This window comes from Miniopterus natalensis, chromosome 8 (genome assembly GCF_054644295.1).
Source record: "Miniopterus natalensis isolate mMinNat1 chromosome 8, mMinNat1.hap1, whole genome shotgun sequence".
Lineage (NCBI taxonomy): Eukaryota > Metazoa > Chordata > Mammalia > Chiroptera > Miniopteridae > Miniopterus > Miniopterus natalensis.
Window position 1 is genome coordinate 42,599,091 of NC_142088.1, and position 21,772 is coordinate 42,620,862.

Below are 21,772 nucleotides of genomic sequence, written 5' to 3' on the forward strand. Positions count from 1 at the left end.
GTAAATACTACAATATGACCATTATTACTAACAAGACAAAAATAATGAGAAAATAGGATACAAGGAAAAGAAAATAAGTTTATTTGCCTATGGTTAAAAAGGTAGTTAATGACAATGTCAGGATGCACTTAGGTTTCTCCACTCTTAATTTAGTGCTCATTTCGGTATATCTAGGATCTCAAATACTCTAACAGAACTGAATTCTATTTTTTTTACTTTTGACATTTTTTCCAGTTCTTAAAAATATAACACCATGTCTTCTTAAATACAATTCTACAAACACTTATTAAACTCTATCATGTGTCAAGTGATGGCATAAAGAGTTAAGATTCATCTTCAGTTAAGGTACAAGCAATTTAAAAGCAGATAGAAACAACTAGATCATAATAGTAATGTCATAAATGCAACAAAGAAGGCTTCCCAGAGAAGGAGACTTGTGAGCTAAGTTTTAAAGATACAAAAGAAGAATGTACTACAAGGTTGGGGCAAGGGTCCTACGCATTGAAGGACATTCTGTGATAAGCTTCCCTATAGCCTTAATTTTAAAGAATGCTAGGTCTTCCTCCTTACCTTGATTGAAACTCAGTTCTTTCCTAAAGCTGCCCCAGAAGCCCTCTTAAGTAGGCACCGCTCATTCTCCTACATCCCTCACATCTCAGTATCCTTCTCATCTCCAGTGTTGGCTGGAGATCATTACGCTTACATTCCCCTGTCCTTGTGGCTACTGTTATTTAATGACACCGCCCTTTTTCTTCCCTTTTACTGGTCTCCATTGCCTTCAATACATGGAGACTTTGGTACCTAGATCAGTTTTCCTCATCACTCCATGTCTTAACATCCTCCTATGCAAATTCAGTGTGTGTGTGTGGACAACCCATCTTAATTACATTTGAGGCCTTCAACTCCATGACCTACTCAGCTCCTATAGCTTTGACCTCCACTCTAACACCAGTGCCTGTTACCATGACCACACCCTTGTTCTATAATGACCCAAAATTATCCATATCTGAAAATACTAAACTCACACATCTTACATTCTGACAGCCAACTCCTGTCTCCTTTAGTCCCTCTAACTTTGTCCCTCTTTATCATGCTATTCCTGTCCTGCCTATACACCATGATCTACCACTTGAAACACTCTCAGGTCAATACTTCTCATTCCCCTCCATATGTCCTTCCATCATACATACCTAACAAAGCAATTGCAAAAGTCAAGAGACAAAGGCATACACAAAAAAGTAGAAGTGGGAATAAAAAAGGCAGATATAGTTAAGTGATATTTAGAAGAGAGAGTCAATAGGATGTGGTGAGTGACTGAATGTGAGGGGAAAGGATAAAAAGCAGCCTGCTGCTTCTGAGTTAGGGATCTGGGAAGAGAGTAAACCACGCTTTTAAGAAGCTGAGTTGAGAGAAAGATAAAGACTGCAGCTATAGGAAAATACAAGGTCAAAGGAAGGAATTTTAAATGGCAGACTTTAGTGTCTTTATGAACTGAAAAGAAGGGACAGACCAGGCAGAAAAGCTAAAGATACAGAAGAAAAAGAGGTTGTTTACTGATAAATCAAAGCCCCTATCGCAAAGAAGAGAAGGGAATCCTACAGCATAAACAGAAAGATTATTCCAGAACAGAGGGAATGCTACCTCGAAGAGTAGAAAAGGATTGGTTGGGATGCAAAGTCATTTATCGAGGAATAGAAAAGCCAGGTAGGAAACTAAAGTAGCATGTGACAGAGAACCACTGCTTTCTTGGTGACAGAGGGAGAGTCTGATGAGGGCAAAGGGATCTTGGGACTTAGATGAAGAGTGGGAAAGGGGAGGCAAAGGTTTGGAATAGCTCCTGAGGAGACTAGAAGACATTGATCAAAAACAGGTAAATTAATTTGATAAGTGGTATCTAGAATCCATGACTCTAGTCCGGCAATTTTCAACCTTTTTCATCTCATGGCACACATAAACTAATTTCTAAAATTTTGTGGCACACCAAAATAGACATTGTATTTTTTGCTAATCTGACAGAAAAACAGGTATAATTTTGATTCATTCACACCAGGTGGCTATTGTTATGTTGGCTGTTGTCATTTTTTTGACAATCTAAGGGAAAAGAGGTCAGTGCCCCTGACTAAATAGTCAGGTATTACATGTTATAAAAATTCTTGTGGCACACTGGTTGAAATTCACTGCTCTAGTCTAAGGCACTATTATAGTTCGGCCATGAATTAATGGAGATGCCAGTTTACTTAGCTTTACGATTTTTCTAGCAGGACTAGCTGCCTGGGTCTATGACCAAAAGCGGTAGATTAAATTACTGGTATTAAGAGTAGAATGGACAATGTGGGGAGAGGGACTGGGGAGGGGGATGGGACGGGGTGGAATGGGTCATTGGGGAGAAAAAGGGACATTTGTAATATTTTAAACAAAAAAAAAAAGAAAATTCTAGTGTGGGAACAAATAATAAAAGTAAAATAATCACATTTTAAAAAAAAAAAGAGTAGAATGGGCAAAGTAAAAGTGAGGCTAGATAAGAGTTAATGCACTAGGGAAAATGCACAAGGATTAAAGGACTAGAGATCTTGATGCCAGAAGCAAAACACACTAATAAGAGTGAAATTAAGAGAATTTGAAAAATAATCAAATGACATGGTAGGGTAATAAAGCTTAATATTTCAGAACTAGAGTAGCAAAGTCTAAAATTATGGCCATGGAAGTCAGCTGCTAAAGTGGAGTAAAAATACAAAATCCCTAACAATGAAGAGGTGAAGAAACTGTGAATCTGGGCTGTTCCAATGATGATCAAAATCACCCAAGATGAATTGGGATGTCTATGTTATAAAAATACTTAATATGGGGAAAGACAGATACAGCTTTAAAAATTATTCAATTAACTTACCCGTAATGATTCCATGTAAGATTTATGACAATCTATGTGTAATGTGTGACCACAGGTTTGTACATAAACACCTCCTTCCCAGCCAATTGATACTGCCAAGAGACAAGAACTCTTAAAAAAAAAAAAAGAGAGAGAAAATACAATTAATTTTAAAGAAGTATAAACAAACTTAAATATATCCACAGAAACCTCTGAATGATTTCATATTGTTATATTGTGAACTTTGTATTTTTGTGATAAAGTAATATCTCACTTCACAGACCTAAGGCAGTATCTTTAAACTAGGAAATCCATAAAGATTTAGCTTCCAAATATTTATGCTCATAGTGAAAAATAATTATCAATTAGCTTTTCTCCACCCCATAAAATATAAGCTCTCAATATTATACTATAATTCAGTGTAAGCAATACTGCTGTTGATGATTTTATCTGTTTTGTATGATACTTAATCTCTCTGTGCCTGACTAACAACTTCCTCCTTAAAGTCGCTACTTCCCTCTGGCTTCCATAGTGAGACTCTTTTGGTTTTACTCCCATCTCTTTAACTATTTGGTTTAGGCCTCCTTTTAAAACTCTTCTTTCTTTCCCTGCCCCTTCAATGTTTATATTCCTCAAGATTTTATTCTCAGTGCTACTGTCTACTCATTAAAACTATTCTCCCTAAATGATTTAATCAGTAAATTCAACTACCCTCCAACCTAAATCTCTTGCCCAACTGACAGATACAAATATTTAACTGCCAACCAGAAATCTCCAGTTTGACATCCCTCAGATAACATAAAATTAATGTGTCAAAAACTTGTCATTTTCTCCATTATTATTCCTTTTCCTCTGAGTTTAAAAACTCCACAATCTATTTAGTCACCAAATCAGAAAACTAAGAGTTATTATACATCACACCCTTTCCTTCACACACCAGTTTTAATTCCTAAACCATATGAATTCTGTCTTCTAAATAACATGATTCTGACTGAACCTCTTCATTCTCACTATAACATTCAAGTCTGTATCATTTGTTTGGAAGAAGGGGTTATGATATCAATTTCTGCTCTCCATGATGCATCCTCCACATATCTCTCCAAAGTACAAATTTGGTCATAACAACAACTCCAAAAAAGTGCCTTAACATTTACTAGGGTTTAATACAATACACATTAAAGAAGGGAAACGGATTATATAAGCCAACTACATCTCATTTGAAATTTGTTTTAGAAGTTAATTGCTTCTATCTCTTCTTTCTCTTACATCTTCAACTTCTTCTCTGATAATTCCTTCTCTTCAACCTATAAACAGGCTTAGGCTTTTCCTCCCAAAATAATTTTGAGTTTTCATTTGACCTCTGTTAAATAGCACTTGACCCTGAACTTGAGTTCACCCTCTAGAATCTGTAGTAAATAGATGGCCAAGCCAGAGCAATGTCAGGCATAAGGTCTAACGTGAGTGACAGCATCTGATAAAATATTTGAGAGCCATAAAAACTAAGTAAACCTTTAAATTTTATTTTTATATTAGAAAGAAATTTATACATTATAATGTAAGACAACCAAATCATCTTTAAACCATAGTAAACAAAGTTCCAATATTAAATCAAAATTCCTCACAAGCATCTGAAAGTTGAAAGTTACAGTGCAAAATGCCTTTGCAGCAGATTCAAATATATGTGCAGCAGCACAAATCAAATACTACTCACAGCAGGTGAGCTAGCTTCTACTGTTACAAATCAGAAAAACAACAGATCTGCTCATCTCTGTTTTATAATTTGGAGCACTTGAAGTAGAAGCAGATTTTGGTATTAGATCATTTTAGAGTAATTTGTAGTCAGTTAATAAACAAGCTGCTTTCTCTGACAACATATTATAAAAATGTAATTAATCTTTCTTTTTAATAAAAGCAGTTAGCTGAAAATAGCAAGTCACTTGTTAATGTAACTGTTAGATATCTTTTTTGAATCTGCTACAGTCAAAAAAAAAAAAGGCAGGAAAACATTTACTAATATGAGACTAATACTTTAGGAAGACTTCAACAATGTCCCCACCACTGTACTAAGTGCTTATCACTGAATCTTCACAACCTCAATATTTATCAAAACCTCACACAGTAAGTGGTATTATCTTTTTACAAAAAAAAAGGAATAAAAAGTTTACTAAGATCACTCAGTTATAAATGGTAGAGCCCAAGTTCAAATCTAAGTCTGACTCCAAAGCTCAGGTTCCTCCCCTACTGTGTCATCTCTCTCATATAACACTTCCAGTTTCAATAGTAACTGTACTGTCTTACATGACTAAAATTCTACATGTCAGCTCTATAAAATACATGCGTTTGATCTGAAGAGAGCAGAACCTACACAGTTTAATTCTATAATCAACATCAGTGCCCACTGACAGTAACTTTTCTCCTATACATAATCTGTTGACTACAAAATTCTGGTACTCTTTGTTAGAGTAATTCGGTAAGAAATCTAATAAACATCTACAACACACATAGCAATGTGCTAGCCCCTCAGGAAACTATAAAACCAATAGAAGAAATGGCCCTCGGCCGGCGGGCATGACTCAACGGTTGAGCATTGACCTATGTATGATCCAGGAGATCACAGCTCAATTCCCGGTCCGGGCGCATACCCGGGTTGCAGGCTCAATCCCCAGCGGGAGGCATACAGGAGGCAGCCGACTGATGACTCTCTCATCATTGATGTTTCTATCTCTCTCTCTCCCTCTCCCTTCCTCTCTCTGAAATCAATAAAGACATGTTTAAAAAAAAAAAAAAGAAAGAAAGAAATGGCTTTAGACCTCCAGAGGCACAGTCAAGGGAGCATGCCATATATACATAAAATAACCATTATATAAGTACAAAAAAGTATTAATATAAGAATAAAATCTCACAGTCACTAACAGAAACATAACAGATATTCAGTCCAGTTCAGATTTCAGAACCTATTTATTAAATTTTTTTTTTTGCCCTGGCCAGGTAGCTCCATTGCTTGGAGAATCATCCCAAAGTACTAAGGTTGTAGGTTCGATTCCTGGTCAGGGCACATACAATTAACAAATTGAGTTTCTCTCTCTCTCTGCCTTCTTCTCTCCCTAAAATCAATCAAGAAATAATTTTTTTTTTTAAATTTAAAAAAGATTTTTTTCTAGAAATGAATTAAGTATTCTGGCAGCAAGAAGGAAATACCCTACTTTTTCTCTCCTTTATTAGATCTCCCTTCAAAATTATTTTGATCTTAGGTTTGGATTATATTTTGATTCAATCAAGGCATTTTTCTATTTGGCTTTAGGATTTATCTTTAACCATTTTAAGTGATTCAAAATGATAAAATTAAAACCAAGATTATATCAAGAAAATAAAATGTAAGTAAAGGTGATAGTAAATTTCTACAAAAGCAGAATTTAGCACAATTTCATCATTTTCTTCAAAATGAAGATATTTATCCATCTCTGAGTAATACACACTGCAAAATATTCCAAGAAACAATAAAGAATAAAGAAAAAAAGTGTGAAAGTATCTATGTGTTTGTATCTTTTATCTAATAATGATAATTTCATTTTAAAGCCTTAAAATATATGTAAGCATAGGCCCCATTACCTAATCCAAACAAAGCCTAACACCTCAGCCCTCCTATATGGGCTAGTTTGAATATTAAAAGCACTACTTTACATTTATACTGACCTTTATTATATGTAAAGTGATTAAAAATAATTTCTAACCTGGTGGGTTAGAAAATGCTGCATGAAAGATCATTATGAGTCCTATTTTACAGATGAGGACACTGAGTGTTTATTTGGCCAAATTCACACTGTTAAGAAATGGAAAAATCAGGACCAAACTCATTTTTCTGATATGGTAGTCTCTCTACACTACATGATACCTCCCTAATTAGAGTCACCTTCTCCTCCAAAATTCACCAGAAACCTTCTCCTCAGTCCAAACCACTGAACCACACTCTACACTGACTATCATCACTAGGTCAGTTACGGTTTATTCTCATTAAGCATCTGTCTTCTACCCATCCTACTAGTTTCTTCCATTTAATCCAGTGTATTATGGGCAAGAAAAAATTATATTTGGAAATCTATCAAGATAATCATCTAATTATAGTTAAATAAAAATAATGCTTCCCTTTACATTATAAGCAATTTAAATTATCATATGTTTACTTAATTCAAGGTACAACATCCAAAAAACAACAGGTGAAAGGAAACTCCATTTCATAATCCAGTCAGGAAACATTAAAAATGATACCAGCCTGGCCGGGTGTGGCTCAGTGGTTGAGCATCGACCTAGGATCCAGGAGATCGGGGTTCGATTCCTGGTCAGGGCACATGGCAGGGTTGTGGGCTAGGCAGCTGATCAATGACCAATGACTCTCTCATCATTAATGTTTCTATCTCTCTCTCTTCCCCTCCTTTCCTCTCTCTGAAATCAATAAAGATATGTTTTTTAAAAAAAATGATACCAAAAAAAAAAAAATAAAGAAATAAAGAAATTTTATAGAGAAATTAATGCTGCTGCTACTAAATAAATAAAACTGGTCCTCCAAGACTTATGACATCTGAGTGCTACAGTACGTAGGTACAAAGAGCTGGGAAAAAAATCTTTCAAGTTCACAAGAAACCATAGAAGCCACGTATTAAACATGTCCCTACTTTACATTTAAACAGCTTCATAATGGAATTTTACTGTATATCTTTAAATGAAAGTAAAAGAAGGCTGCAATCTTCATAAAATATTCATGCCATATCTAAAAGTTTTTATAGAGTTAATACTTATTTGTATTGAATTTGTATACCTCCCAATAAACAACATTTAAAACAAAGGAATAACATTTATAACCTGAAATGTTTACTTAGTAACAGATTTCCATTTCTTTACTATTCATATATTAATTTTTTTCTAATAAACTTCTAGATTCCAAATTAGAATGACATTTGTTAGAAATATATATATAAAACTCTGGAGGGAAATAACTATGAATTTTGCAGACAAAAATACTAGTAGATAAAAAGGGTACTCACATCCTTAAAATAACGCTGTAATAATGAAAGCCTCACGTCATGAACTGCTGCACATGTATCCCACGGGTAAATCTGCTCCTCTTCAGTGATAGGCAACTTTTTTGGCTCAAGGTTGTCACGGCACTGCCCCAAAACTACATTAACAACAGAGATAGAGCTCATTAAATAACCAATATATAGACCTAATTCCCCATAAAAGCTGAGTTATTTACAACCAGCTGACTAATTTTTACACTATTAGAATATTTTTAAAGACCTAAAAAAAAGTGACATTCCATTTTTCTTCAAGGGAGTAAATAAAACTTAAAATATACCAATAGTTAATTTTTAAAATAACAGTAAAATATGAGTATGAACTCTGGATGGATGGATGAATAATGCATGGATGGATCAATGGATCAATGGATGGATCAATAGATAAATGGATTGATGGAGGATAGAGGTTTCCAAAGTCTGCCCATTGAAAAAGTCTAGAAGTTATGACACTCCAGTATCAATAAACTTCACTTCTAAATACACTCTCTCTCATGAAAAGGAAACAGAGATCCTTGGAGAAAAACCTGAGACCAGGGTTGGGAAAAAGTTCAAGAGCTGGAATTTTGTGTAATAAAAAGCAAGGGGTAGCCCTGGCCAGGTGGCTCAGTTGGTTGGAGTGTCATCCCATATACCAAAAAGTTGCAGGTTGGATTCCCAGCCAGCACACATACCTAGGTTGTGGGTACAGTCTCTGGTCAGGGCATGTGCAGGAGGCAACTGACTGATGTTTCTCTCCCTCAATTTTGATTCAAGAAACTAACGACTTTTCTGATTCTCTCCAGTGTTTTCCTATTCTCTGTTTCTTTTATCTTTGCTCTATATTTCTTTCCATCTGCTAGCTTTGGGGTTAGCGTGTTCTTATTTTTCTAGTTCCTAAAAGTGTAAAGTTAAGTTACTGATTTGCAGCTATAAATTTCCCTCTGTGCACTATTTTCACCACACCACATAAGTTTGGGTATGTTGTGTTTTCATTTTCATTTGCTTCAAAGTACCTTCTAATTTCTTCTCTGACCCATTGGTTGGTTAATGTGTTATTTAATTTCCACATATTTTTGAATTTTCCAATTTTCCTGCTGCTACTGATTTCTAGCTTCATTCCTTGTGGTCAGAGATGATACTTTGGATGATTTCAGTCTTTTTAAATGTATTGAGACTTGTTTCATGGCCTAATACATGGTATATCTTGGAGAATGCTCCATGTACAATAGAGAAAATTGTATTCAAGTATCATTAGAGTGAGTGTTCTATATAAGTTTTTTAGGTTTAACTGTTTTATAGTGTTGCTTAAGTGGTTTTTTTTTAATCTTCTGTCTAGCTATTCTATCCATTATTGAAAGTGGGACATAAAAGTCTCCAACTATCAATGTAAAACCATTTCTCCCTCCAATTCTATATTTGCTTCATATATTTGGGCCTCTGATGTTTGGTGTGTATATGTTTATAACTGTTATATCCTCTAACCCTAACCATAACCCTACCTCAAAATTCTTCAGTATGGGAGAGAATGGAAAGCATTCAAACAAATATTTCAAATTTTAAAAAAAGGTTTTTTGTTCACTATAGATTGGCAAACATATTAGTCAGCTGGTTATTTCAAGAATGACAGCTTCTAGTAGCTCAGGATATAAGGGCAAAGCTACCCATATACGCCTTATGCAATTAAAATATTTAAGCTGACAACCCTGGCTGGTGTGGCTCACTTAGCTGGAGTGTTGTCCTGTGCAACGGAAGGTCTCGGGTTCAATTCCCAGTCAGGGCACATACCTAGGTTGCAGGTTCAGTCCCCGGTAGGGATGCGTATGGAAGGCAGCCAATTGATGTATCTCTCTTACATCAATGTTCCTCTCTCTCTCTCTCTCTCTCTATTTTTCTCTCTCCCCCGTCTTTTCTCTCTCTGAAAAATCAATTAAAAAAATTTATATATATGTATGTGTGTGTGTGTGTATATATATTTAAGCTGACAATATTTCTGGGGTTAAAATGCTTCCAGATTTTAGAACAATTAAATTGCCAAGAATACTGAACTCAGTTAGTGGCCACCCAGCATTGGTAATACACCACATCATTTTAAGGAAAAAGACTGTAACATATAGAGAGATCTCTCTGTTAAAATTTTCTTTCAACACTCATATCCAGGAAGGTAAGATAAAAACATATTAAGAGTCTTTCCTATACAAATCTAAATCAACCCTTGCTATGTAGATCTATAGTTATATCTAGACAAAGATATAACTTCCATTCAATACAGATATTTATTAATCTGTTGTACATACTTTGTCTCTAATATGTTCCCACTGAAAAATTAATTTTACCTGAGGATGCTTGTAACAGAACGACCAATCCTGTAGGTCGGTCTTCAGAGGAGGGGCCACTCTGTCCACAAATAACACAATCATATACTGCCTCAGAAAGTTGTGGTTCTGCCGTGGTGATCTCCATAGGAATATCATTCTCAGGAGAATCTGAGAAGAAAAATCTCTCTTCAATGAAAATGTAGGAAAAAATTTAGTTCAAGTAATTCTGAATTTCAATACCAATAAAGTTATATAGTAATAAAATTATGGAAAAAATGCCTCGTTAAAATAAAATGTTTACTCAGAAAAAGACCAAAAAATGCAAAGAGTTGATATAAAGACTTTAAATAATATATGATTAAACACTTCTGACACTGTATCATTCACAAACAAAATTAAAATGAAAAACACAGAGGCAAAGACAGCTGTATCAAAAACACCTTTAAAATATTATAATTTAAGGGAATTGTTTTAATTTTCTTTGAGAAACCTCAGAAAGGAAATTTATAACATTGCAGCTCTTGGGGGGAAAAATGGCAATATTTATACTAGGAGATAAAAAAGGAACAAAGTCTTCCTCCTTTAGTTTTAATTCTAGTGATTACATCTTAGCATTAATAATTATCAATATGTTTATTTATGTAGGGAAATCGTTTAGATATGACCATTAATATTAATAAAGCAGAACTACTATAGAAAATAACAGTAATCCTCTGGTGATATAATGTTGTTAAGAGCAAGTAATAAAATATTGAGTCAATAATGATTTTCAGATACTCTTAAATTCACGAAGATCAGTGATATTGTCCATAATGGCAAAAAAATGAGTAGAGGGAATTGAAAAGATCAGAAAAGCAGAAGTGATTTATGACTTGTTTAAAAGATGAAGGCATATCTAAATAAATATGTAAATATACATGACAAATAGAAAAAGAAAGATATCAAGTTCAGATATGTTTAATAAGAATTCATGCAGATAAACATATATCTGACAGTTACTGAAAGTACCTGAAAGGAATAGGACCAGAAACCTAAAATAAAACTTTGGATAATGCCCAGTATGAATGAAAATTAAAAAGTTGCGAACAAAGAAATCAGAGAAAAAATCAATAATACATAAATAGAATCAAAACCAGAAAGTTTGCCCTGGCTGGTTTTCTACGTGGTTAGAGCATCGGCCGCAGTAGATTCCTGGTCAAGGGCACGAACCTCAGGTGCAGGCTCAACCCCAGGCCCAGGCGGGGTGCAGTCTGGGGTGTGCAAGAGGCAACTAATCGATGTGTATCTCACACTGCTGTTTTTTTCTCTCTCTCCCCCTCCCTCCCTCCCTTCCACTCTCTCTGGAAAGCAGTGGAAAAAATATCCTTGGGTAAGGATTTAAAAAAAAAAAGAACCAGAAAGCTCAATGTCTATGAAAATAAGATTAATGCATCAAAATGAAGAGATTTCAAAAGAAAGTACCAAAGGACATTAAGATTTGTCACGTGATTACTGTTTTTAAGAAGAAAATTTTAACAGAGAAAACAGAGGATGTGTCTGATTGCTCTCAAGTTCAAAGGGGAACAGAGAACTACCTGGCTTAAAGTGACAGGAAATAATTCAGTCTCACATTAAGTGCCAAAGAAACAGAATTTCATTAACTCTACCTCACACACAAATATAGCTTTTCTTTTCTTTTGCTTTTTTTAATGTTGTGTTACAATCAAGTTGAAAACTTAAATCCAAATAACAAAATACAATATCAAAGAGAAGTGCTAAGTCTCATTTTCTAAAGTTTTAAAAAGTAAGGTGTGACAGTACTAAAGGCATGAAAATAAAATCAATGACCTCTTTTCATTCATAGTAACTTTTATTTCAATTTTGATTTTAATAATTAGATACTAATGTCCTTTTTGTTTTTCTTCAAGAAAATAAAAAGATTGTGGTTTATTTCTTTTAAAAAAGAGGGAAACTACTGCTTCTATATATTCTATAATAAACTAAAATATATTATTGATAATTTACAATTGATTCTATCATTCTGATACATTTGTAATACAGTTAGATTCTCTTCTCTTCTGTATTCCATACTGGGACCTCTAACCTCCTAAATGACTTTTTTAATTTGCATACACTAAGATCTGCTGTGTTGTAAAGTTCTATAGGTTTTGACAAATGCATAGTGTTCCATATCCAACTTTATAGCATCATTCAGAATAATTTCACTGCTCTAAAAAAATCCCCTATGTTTCACCTATTCAGCCCACCACCACTCTCAGCCCTGGCAACTGCTGATTTGTTTACTGTCTTGATAGTTTTGCCTTTTCCAAAATGTCACATAATTGGAAATGTACAATATGTAGCCTTTTCAGACTGGCTACTTTCACCAAGCAATATGCATTTAAGATTCATCCATATCTTGCATGGTCTGATTGTTAACTCCTTGTTACCTCTGAATAGTATTCCATCGCATAAATGTACCACAGTTTGTTTATTCATCCAGTGAAGGATATCTTGGCTACTTCCAGTTCTGAGCAATTACAAATAAATTATAAATTTATTTGTAATTATAAAGTTTCTATTATCATTCATGTGTAGACTTTTGTGTGGACATAAATTTTTACATTAGTTGGGTAAATACCTAAGAGCATAATGGCTGGATCATATTGTAAGACTAAGTTTAGCCTTGTAGGAAAATGTCAAATTCCTAAACCAGAAAATTTCAAAAGGAAGAGCTTTTTGTACTTTTAACTGGCAATATATGGAAAAAAACCTGAGTTAATGTCAGATTTACATCCCTGTAATTGGGTATTTTGAAATTAGTTAATAGGTATTAAAACTATATAAACACTTATGTTCATCAATTGGCAATGAAAGAGTAGATATACAGGGTGGGGCAAAAGTAGGTTTATAGTTGTTCATATGAAAAATAATTAATAAATAGTAATACAAGAATAGACTGTTTCACATACTCACAGCTGTAAACCTACTTTGCCCCACCCTGTATGCAGTAATATACCAATTTCAGAAACTTAGGTTGGCTGTTTAATGAAGCACTATTAGTTACAGCAGAATAAAAATCAAACAAACAAAGGGAAAATAAGTGAACAGCCAATAACAGAGACATGGCTGAGTAAATTACTTCATATGGACTATTAGGAACTTTTCCTTCCTACTCTCAAATAAAGAAACACTGATTTAGAGCAGTGGTTCTCAACTTTGGCTACACATTAGAATCAGCTGGGAACTTCCAAGATATTCTTATGCCTAAGCCCCACTCCCAGATAGTCTTCTTTAACTAGTCTATAGTGGAGCCCAGGCACAAATATTATTCTAAGGGGGCTACAATGATTCTGCTGTGCAGCCAAGGTTGAGAACCACTGAATCAGAACTACTGTAGAAGACTTGAAGGTATTACTAAGGTAGAGATCAAAGAAGGGTGATCCCATTTGGTAAAGCAAACAATGACCAAAACCAAGGAAAGGAAAAGGGAGAGGGGGGAAGGTGGAAGAACCCCTTATGAACACAAAATTGTAGTATGTTTGTATATTATCAAATGAATATAGAGAAAAGCACAAGAGTACACAAAATTGTAATTATGGATCATAGAAGAAAAATAACACAAACTAAGAGCATTTATATCAATGCCATGTATGTAACACTGCATGCACATGCACGTATATGTGTGCATAACAAAATCTAGGATGAAAAGAAATCTGTATGTACTATTTGCAGGGATATTCACAACACATTGTTAATTTTTTTAAAAAATAAGAAACAGAATGACACAGTATTATGCACACTTTATCCCAGAAGAGTAAGATTAAAAAGGAAGGTAGGGAGAGGTGATTTACTTTGCTTTCATATAGTTTTATATATGTTAAGCATATTATTATGTTTTTTAAAAATATATTTTGACTTGGTACCAGATGTGTGTCTTATTATGAAGCAAATAACCAAAATTTAACTTTTAAATATCCCACATCACAGATGCCTGACTTAAAATGATAGGCATAGACCATCCCTCAAAATTGAACAAATTTATATTCAGAGAAATCAATGTAAAAAGTATTCTATCCATGAGATCTGCTTTCTAATTTCAGTGAAAAGGAAATTAGTTTCTATTTACTTGAGAGAATAAGAACTTCACAAGTTAACACAGCAAAACTACAATAATTTATAAAATAATGTTTTTACAACATAGATGCAATAGCCATAGATACATAAAACTATATGCATTCCAAGGCCACAAGTAGGTCGGTCCTACCTGAATGTGAGCAAGGTCTACAACTTTGCCTGATTCCAAGAAAATTTAAGAACATAAAAAAGAGGCTAATTTGTGATAGAATTATACCTAAAACTGTCCTAAAGCAGCAAAAAGAAGTGTCAGGAAACAAGGAGCAGTTAAAGATGTAAAAATCATCCTTTTTATAATACTAGAAAAGTTAATTAAAACCAGACCACAATACCCCAGCTTTCACCACTAGATGAGCAAAAACACTCAAGTTTGACAATATATTCTAATGATAAGGATGTAGGGCAATTGATACTCTGACACACTGTAGGTGAGAATACAAATGGTACAACCCCTACAAAAACTTTTGGCAATATCTAGCAAGACTACATATGCATTTACCTTTTGACCCAGAAACCTCACTTCTAAAAATCTATCTTACAACTATATTATCAAAGTACAAAAAGAGCCCAGCAGGTGTGGCTCAGTGGTTCAGCGACAACCCATGAACCAAGAGGTGGCTGGTTCAATCCCTGTCAGGACACACACCCAGGCTGCAGGCTCAATCCCCAGTAGGGTGTGTGCAGGAAGCAGCCAATCGATGATGTTTCTCTCTCATCAATGTTTCTCTCTATCCCTCTCCTTTCCTCTCTAAGAAAATCAATAAAAACATATTTTTTTAAAAAAACACAAAAAATACATGTACAAGAATATTCATTACAGTACTATTTGTACAGCAAAAGACTGAAAACAAACCAACTGTCTAATAACAAAAGACCATTTGAATAAACCATGGAAAAACTACAACATGGAATACTATATAGGTAGAAAAAGGAATAAATAATATCTTTATACACCTCATGGAAGAATCTCCGGGATATAATGTTAAGTGAAAAAAGTGAGGTAGAGAAAGTGTGCACAGTATATTATCATTTACCTAAGAAGGGGTCATTGGGGATATAAATATTTTTATCTCTCTATATTTTATATATTTTATTAAATATTATACTATTATATATAATATAGTATATATATATTTACATCCCCAACCCCCCTTCTTACATAAATGGTCACATATCTACCTAGTACACATTGTTAAAAAATAAAAGAATAAACCTCAAATTAATCTGTATTATTAAGTAACAAAATAAACAGCTCCCTCTGCAATTAACAACAAGAATCAACAAAACCCTGATCTGTGCCAACTGTTGCTTGCACTACCCCACTCTGCAAATGAAATCTTAAAGGATGGGTACTGTAGAGAGATGCTATTTCTATCTACCTACTATTGCCCCTTCTGCTAACAGCAGGCCTCAATTTTTGTTTAGGAGAATCTCCCCTCACCATCTGCTTTCAAATCATGTGATTTGGGTGGAGCTAGAGCTAAAACAAGGGTAAACCAATAGAGTAACATCAAGGATTTTTGCTTCAACTATTAAGAAAGCAACTTTCACTCTGGTTTTTAAAAAATTAAGAAGACCTTCCCCACAATTCCTTTCTATCTTATGCCTTGTGCCTGAATCAATCAATCAATCATCAGGTGTATTAATTCTTACTTTGCAACTATTCTCATATCTGTTCCTTTCGATCCCTGGGCTACCAACTTGGCCAGAAGAGCTTAACCCTCCTCAGTTTGCTTCAAATATGAAGAAATAGTAAAGAGCACGCAACGATTACTGATTAATAACCCAGCTCTACCATCTACTACTGTATAACCTCAGGCCAGTTACTTAATCTAAGTTTAGGCATCTTTATCTGAAATACTATCATCTTCTCATGTATGTGTCAAATAAGTCAATAGACAGATGTGTTTAACATAATGCTGGGTACACAGTTAAAATACAAATATTTATATCATCATCAGCCCCCAAAATTCATACTCGTAGAAGATCCAAGATATAAAAAAAAATGTTTATAATAAATAAAATTAGAAAAAAAACTAAAGTCCAATTACAAGGGGATTATTAAGAAAATCACAGACTAAAAATAATAGCAATGGCCAATGCTTATAAACTTATTATGTGCCAAGCACTCTAAGTGTTTTAAATGTACTAATACATTCGATCTTCACAACAACCCTATGAGGTAGGTAGTACAGTAGGTCCTCACTCAATGTCATTAACAGATTATGTGACTTTAAGTGAAATGACATATAAGGAAACCAATTTTTACCATAGGCCAATTGCTATAAACAAGAGTTAAGTTCCTATAGAATTTCATCAATGTTATAATGAAATGATGTTGAACAAAATGATGTTATCTGAGGACCTACTGTTTAATAATCCTTTTTAACTATGTGAAAACCAATGTAAAGGGAGGTTAAGTAAATTACTCCAGGAAATGGCAGGACTGAGATATGAATCTAGGCAACATGCTCCTGAGTCCATGCTCATAACCACTACACCATGCTACCTCTCTCCAAGGAAATACAGCCTTTGAAAATTATAGTTGCTAGGAGTTTTAGTAATAATAAGGATATATTTATGCTAAAATGTTGAGAATAAAGGCATGATCCAAAATTGTTACTATACAGCATCATCAGTAATAAATATGTTTTTCAGATGGTAGGATTAGGGATAAAGTTTGTCCCTCCTTTATCCTTTTCTGTATTGTATATTTCTACAATTAAAACGAAGTATGTTTAAGATCAGAAAATAATTTCCAAAATCTATTCTTGATAGTATTTTAACTCTCACTTGGAACTCAATTCTGTTGTCTATCTCTATCTGATAAACTTTAATGAATCAAGGTTATAATTTAACATCTTGACTCCTACACCTTGATAACTAGTCAAAATAAATAATGGGGATTAGCGATCAGGAGAGAAAAATGGAAGGAAATACAGAGGTGAATCTCTTCATATAGGAAACTTGATAACTACAGAAAGGTATTAAACAACAAAATAGTTAAGAGTACTAATCACAGAGCAGAAATCTGTTGCATTCAGAGAGAAAAGCTTTGTCCTTAAATTTTTAACTAATAAAATTATTTGATTAGAAGATCTGAAAAGTACTGTGTGTTATAAATTTGAAAATATTCTGTGTGTTGTGCTAACTAGACTAAAAATCTTAGGAGAACATCCCTCATACACAAAGATAAAGGCAAAATAAGAAAGAAGCAACCAAGGAATGTTTACATTCCTGCAACACAGATAGGAAATAAGGCAAGAAAACAAAAGGAACCTGACAAATGAAGCAGAGGATGGGACTAAGATTAAACTATTATCTGTACTATTGCCAGGTAGTACTTCAGGTGTGGGCCCAGCTTCATATGTTAATAATATTATATTATATAATGTCATATGCAAATGAAGCAAATCATAATCAGAGGCAAGAGAAATGTGACTGCAATTTTTATCTTGGGCGATGGATGAAAACAGAGTCTCAAATGGGTTTTTGGGGTCAAACCAAACTCTATGGGAAGGAACTGAGTTATAAATAAGAGGAATATACAAATCTGAAGGGTCCAAAATCCCATTGGCATGGCCATGAACAACATAAATAAACCAAGTGCTCATGAATCTTTATTACCTCACCTGTCGCCACTGCAGCATGCAAGAACCGGGACTGGGGTCATTATCCTGATGACTTCTGTGAATTGCCTTTGTTTGCTAGCAATCATGTCTGCCTGATCCCTCAATTGTTCTTCCTGTGCCCTGGCTACTGCCAAAAAAGGCCATACCTTCCAAAAAGTAGTAAGATTTAGGACAGGGAGTCAATAACTTGCAGACTAATAACAATTCAAATTTATGATCTTGAATATAACTGGTCCCTAAGCATTGTTTATCAATCTTTATACTTAGCTTTGATGAGCAACATCTCCCAATCTCCTCAGCAACTATTCCAAACCTCTGGTGGCATTCTCTCCACTCAGCAGAACTCACATTTTATTTAACCCTGAAAACTAAAGCAACCAAGTGATCACCTAAACTTCCCAGTTTCCTTACCCCAATGAAACTTACCTCTATTTCCATCCACCTCTTTTCTCCTTCCCTCCAGTCTCCTCAGGAAATGAGGTGGCCATTCTCCTATTCAAGACAACTCTACCTAACCTCCTCTGGGTGCTTTGCTTAATCAATTCTTTAGAAAACTGTTTTTGCTTTATCTTACTTGGGACTGGGAAGCAACAAATAAAAACAATTTCTAGAAGTATTATTAACATTCCTTAATTCCTAAAGTTGCAAACAAATAAACCAAACTGGACATCAAACTGGTTACAGGACTGCTCTCAAGTGGCTTCAAAACACAGAACTTTGACTCTATTCCCTTAGAGAGATACATTAAAGGACAAAATTATATGCAAATAAATTTTAAAATTTTTTAACTAAATTCAAATAATTTCATTGTTTAACATAATATCAAGGTTTGTATTTTGAAGTTATTTTCTTTGTAGGGAAAAGTAATTTTCTTACATATAATATATTTGAGTAGGAGAATATTCTTAATCCTAGGACATGCATGCTGTAATATTTAGGAGTAAAGTGATATGAAATCTATAACTTACTTCACTAATAGAGAGACAGAAAACAAGGAAGTGCAAGAATAAAGAAAAATGTTAACTAAATGAAGGTTACATTTGGTATATGGGAATTTATAATACTATTCCTTTAGTTTTTATGTACACTTGAAATTTTTCTGCCCAGCCAGTGTGCCTCAGTGGATGAGCATCGACCCAGGAACCAAGAGGTCACCGGCTTGATTCCCAGTCAGGGCACATGCCCAGGTTTGGGGCTCAGTTCCCAGTAGGGGGCATGCAGGAGGCAGTAGATCTGTGTTTCTCTCTCATCGATGTTTCTATCTCACTATTCTTCTCCCTTCCTCTCTCTATAAAATCAATAAAAACTTTTTTTTTTTTTTTGAAAAAAAGAGAAATTTTTCTTAGGAAAAAATTGCATGTGCAACATTATCTCATTTTGGTAAAAAAAAAAAAAAATTTATATGCATATATACTTACAAAAAGGCCTGTAAGGATACAAGCTAAGTTAGGAAATCTGGTAGCAAAAAATATATATATTATTTATTATTTTTGATTATATGTTTGCTAAGTTTCTATAATAAAAAGTTAATGCTTTTATAACAGAAATTTTGACTTCATACTAATTACAATAATTAGTAAGTATCTAAGTCAAGATTGCGGACTAAACATAGGTTTTTGTCTCTCATTCCTTCTAAAAGAACACTAAAATAGAAGTAGAGAAATACATGAAGAAATATTCCTACAAGAATATAGAAAAAGGATAGAGTTGTGAAAGAGAATTTAACCAACCAACAAATAAGGGATGTCAATAACATTTCTGAATGATTGATTGGAGGAGATGGAGACATGCTGACAGATGAAAGAAAGCTATAAAAGCTGCAACCACCTGTGTACTATAAGAAAGTTACAGAAATGATCTGTCCATTAGAATGTCAACTCTGGGCTTAGAATGAGCCAGTGTTCCCAAGGATAGGAATCATAACCATAAAGTGATTCTGAAAATATTATAATTAATTGAAAGACTATATGCAGGACTCACTACTCAGCACCCCAATTTCTTCCTCAATCTTGACCGAACAGAGCATTCAGGTGAGTTGGCATTTACCTCAGAAGAAAACCAAAGAGAGAAAGAGAGAATATCCTTCTCCAAATAAACTGAACAAGTTGCTTGGAGAGCGGCGGAGTTTCTAGGTAAGTATTAGCATACAGGGTCCCAAGCAAACCAGCCTGCTGTCCTCCCACCCAATCTAAGCCTGACAGTCAACACACCTCACCCATACACACAGACCAGGCAGAATAACAAGGATCACACCTATTTTCACCCCTGTAGAGCAGACCCAAGTTAGCTACCCAGACCATCTCCCCAGGGCAATCGAGGGTTATCGGGCAAGCGAGAAAAACTAGCACCATGCAAGACTAACATAAATTTTTTAAAGTAATTCAGAAGGACAAAGGCTAATTCAGAGAGGAGAGACATCTAACACATTTAGAAAAGCACAAGAAAAAAATTTTATAGACAAAGTACAAACAAGATGCTGGAGAGAAGAAATCTCTAAGCATGCAAAGCAAAAGAACACATGAGATAGAAGATAAATATTAAAAGAACAAGCCAAAAGATCCAATATCCAACTAGAAGCACTCCCACAAAAAGAGAATAAATATATGGAAAAAAGTATTGTAATAGTTCTCTATTGGTGTTTAACAAAGTAATCCAACATTCAATGGCTTAAACCAATATTTATTATCTCATACAGTTTCTGAGGGTCAGGAATCTGGGATCAGCTTAGCTAGATGGTTCTGCATTGGGGTCTATCATGAGAATGCTTCCAAAAAATAGCTAGGCTGTACTCATCTCAAGGCTTAACTGGGGCTGGAAGTTTCACACCCAGCTCACTCACATGACTACTGGCAAGAGACCTCAGTCACTCACCACACAGGCCTCTCCATAGGGTTGCTCACAATATGGCGGCTGGCTTTCCCCAGAATGAGCAATCCAAGAGAGAAAACAATCAAGACAGAAGCTACAGTGTCTTTTATAACCTAATCTCAGAAATGACATACCATCACTTCAGGCATATTCCAGTGGTCGTGTACACAATTCTGGTGCAATGTGGGAGAAGAGTGCACAGGGCATGAATACCATTGAGGGTCCTCTTGGAGGATGACTATACTAGTTATCAAGAAAATAATGAAAAAAATTTTTCTCCAAGCTTCAGAGATATAAATCTTCAGACTAAAAGGCCATTAAGTACCAAGGAGAATGAAAAAATATCTACCTAGATACAAATCATAAAATTTCATATCTCTAAGGCTCAGACAACTGTGAAACTACCACCAGGCTTCTCATCAAATGAGTGGTAAAAGGCAAGGGAGTATTGCCTTAACAGTTGTGAGAGAAAATGTGTATCAACCTAGAATTCTACATTCATCCAAAAAAGCATGAGAGCAAACTAAGGCCCCATGCAGAAATACAAAGAATCAGAAAGATTAGCCTCCACACAGCATTATTATAAATATACTTGAGGCTGCACTACACCAAAACAAGACCAAAAAAAGAGATGATATAAGATGCAAGAAACTCCAGATCAACCCTACAGAGGAAAATTCCAAGGCAATGGCTGTCCGGCATGCCTGCAGAGCAAAGGGCCACAATGGTACAGAATAACACGCAAAGGACAGTATCACTGCGTGAGTAGAACAAGAGACATCATAAAGATACATCAGTTAAGAAAAAAGGGCAGTTGGAAACTTCAGGAGAACAAAAGACAATATAACAAAGTAATGGCTCAAACAGAAATGAGTAAAGGGTGGTATGGTTTTAGCAAATGAGAGAGCTATAAAAAGGAGG

At 34.6% G+C, this 21,772-nt stretch overlaps 1 protein-coding gene across 4 annotated transcripts in view; it reads right to left on the reverse strand.

Annotated features, from left to right (window-relative positions):
• The window catches only part of UBR3 (ubiquitin protein ligase E3 component n-recognin 3), a 140,849-nt gene that overhangs the window by 23,246 nt on the left and 95,831 nt on the right, over positions 1-21,772 (reverse strand). For 2 of the 4 annotated variants that reach the window (XM_087819792.1, XM_087819790.1), the window contains 3 exons: positions 10,254-10,403; positions 7,906-8,039; positions 2,888-2,998 (listed from right to left, as the gene is read on the reverse strand). In XM_087819792.1, the coding sequence (XP_087675918.1) occupies positions 2,888-2,998; positions 7,906-8,039; positions 10,254-10,403 (395 nt within the window). Of the gene's footprint in view, positions 1-2,887; positions 2,999-7,905; positions 8,040-10,253; positions 10,422-21,772 lie in introns of all 4 variants that reach the window. The other 2 variants (XM_087819791.1, XM_087819789.1) reach the window with 1 other exon arrangement.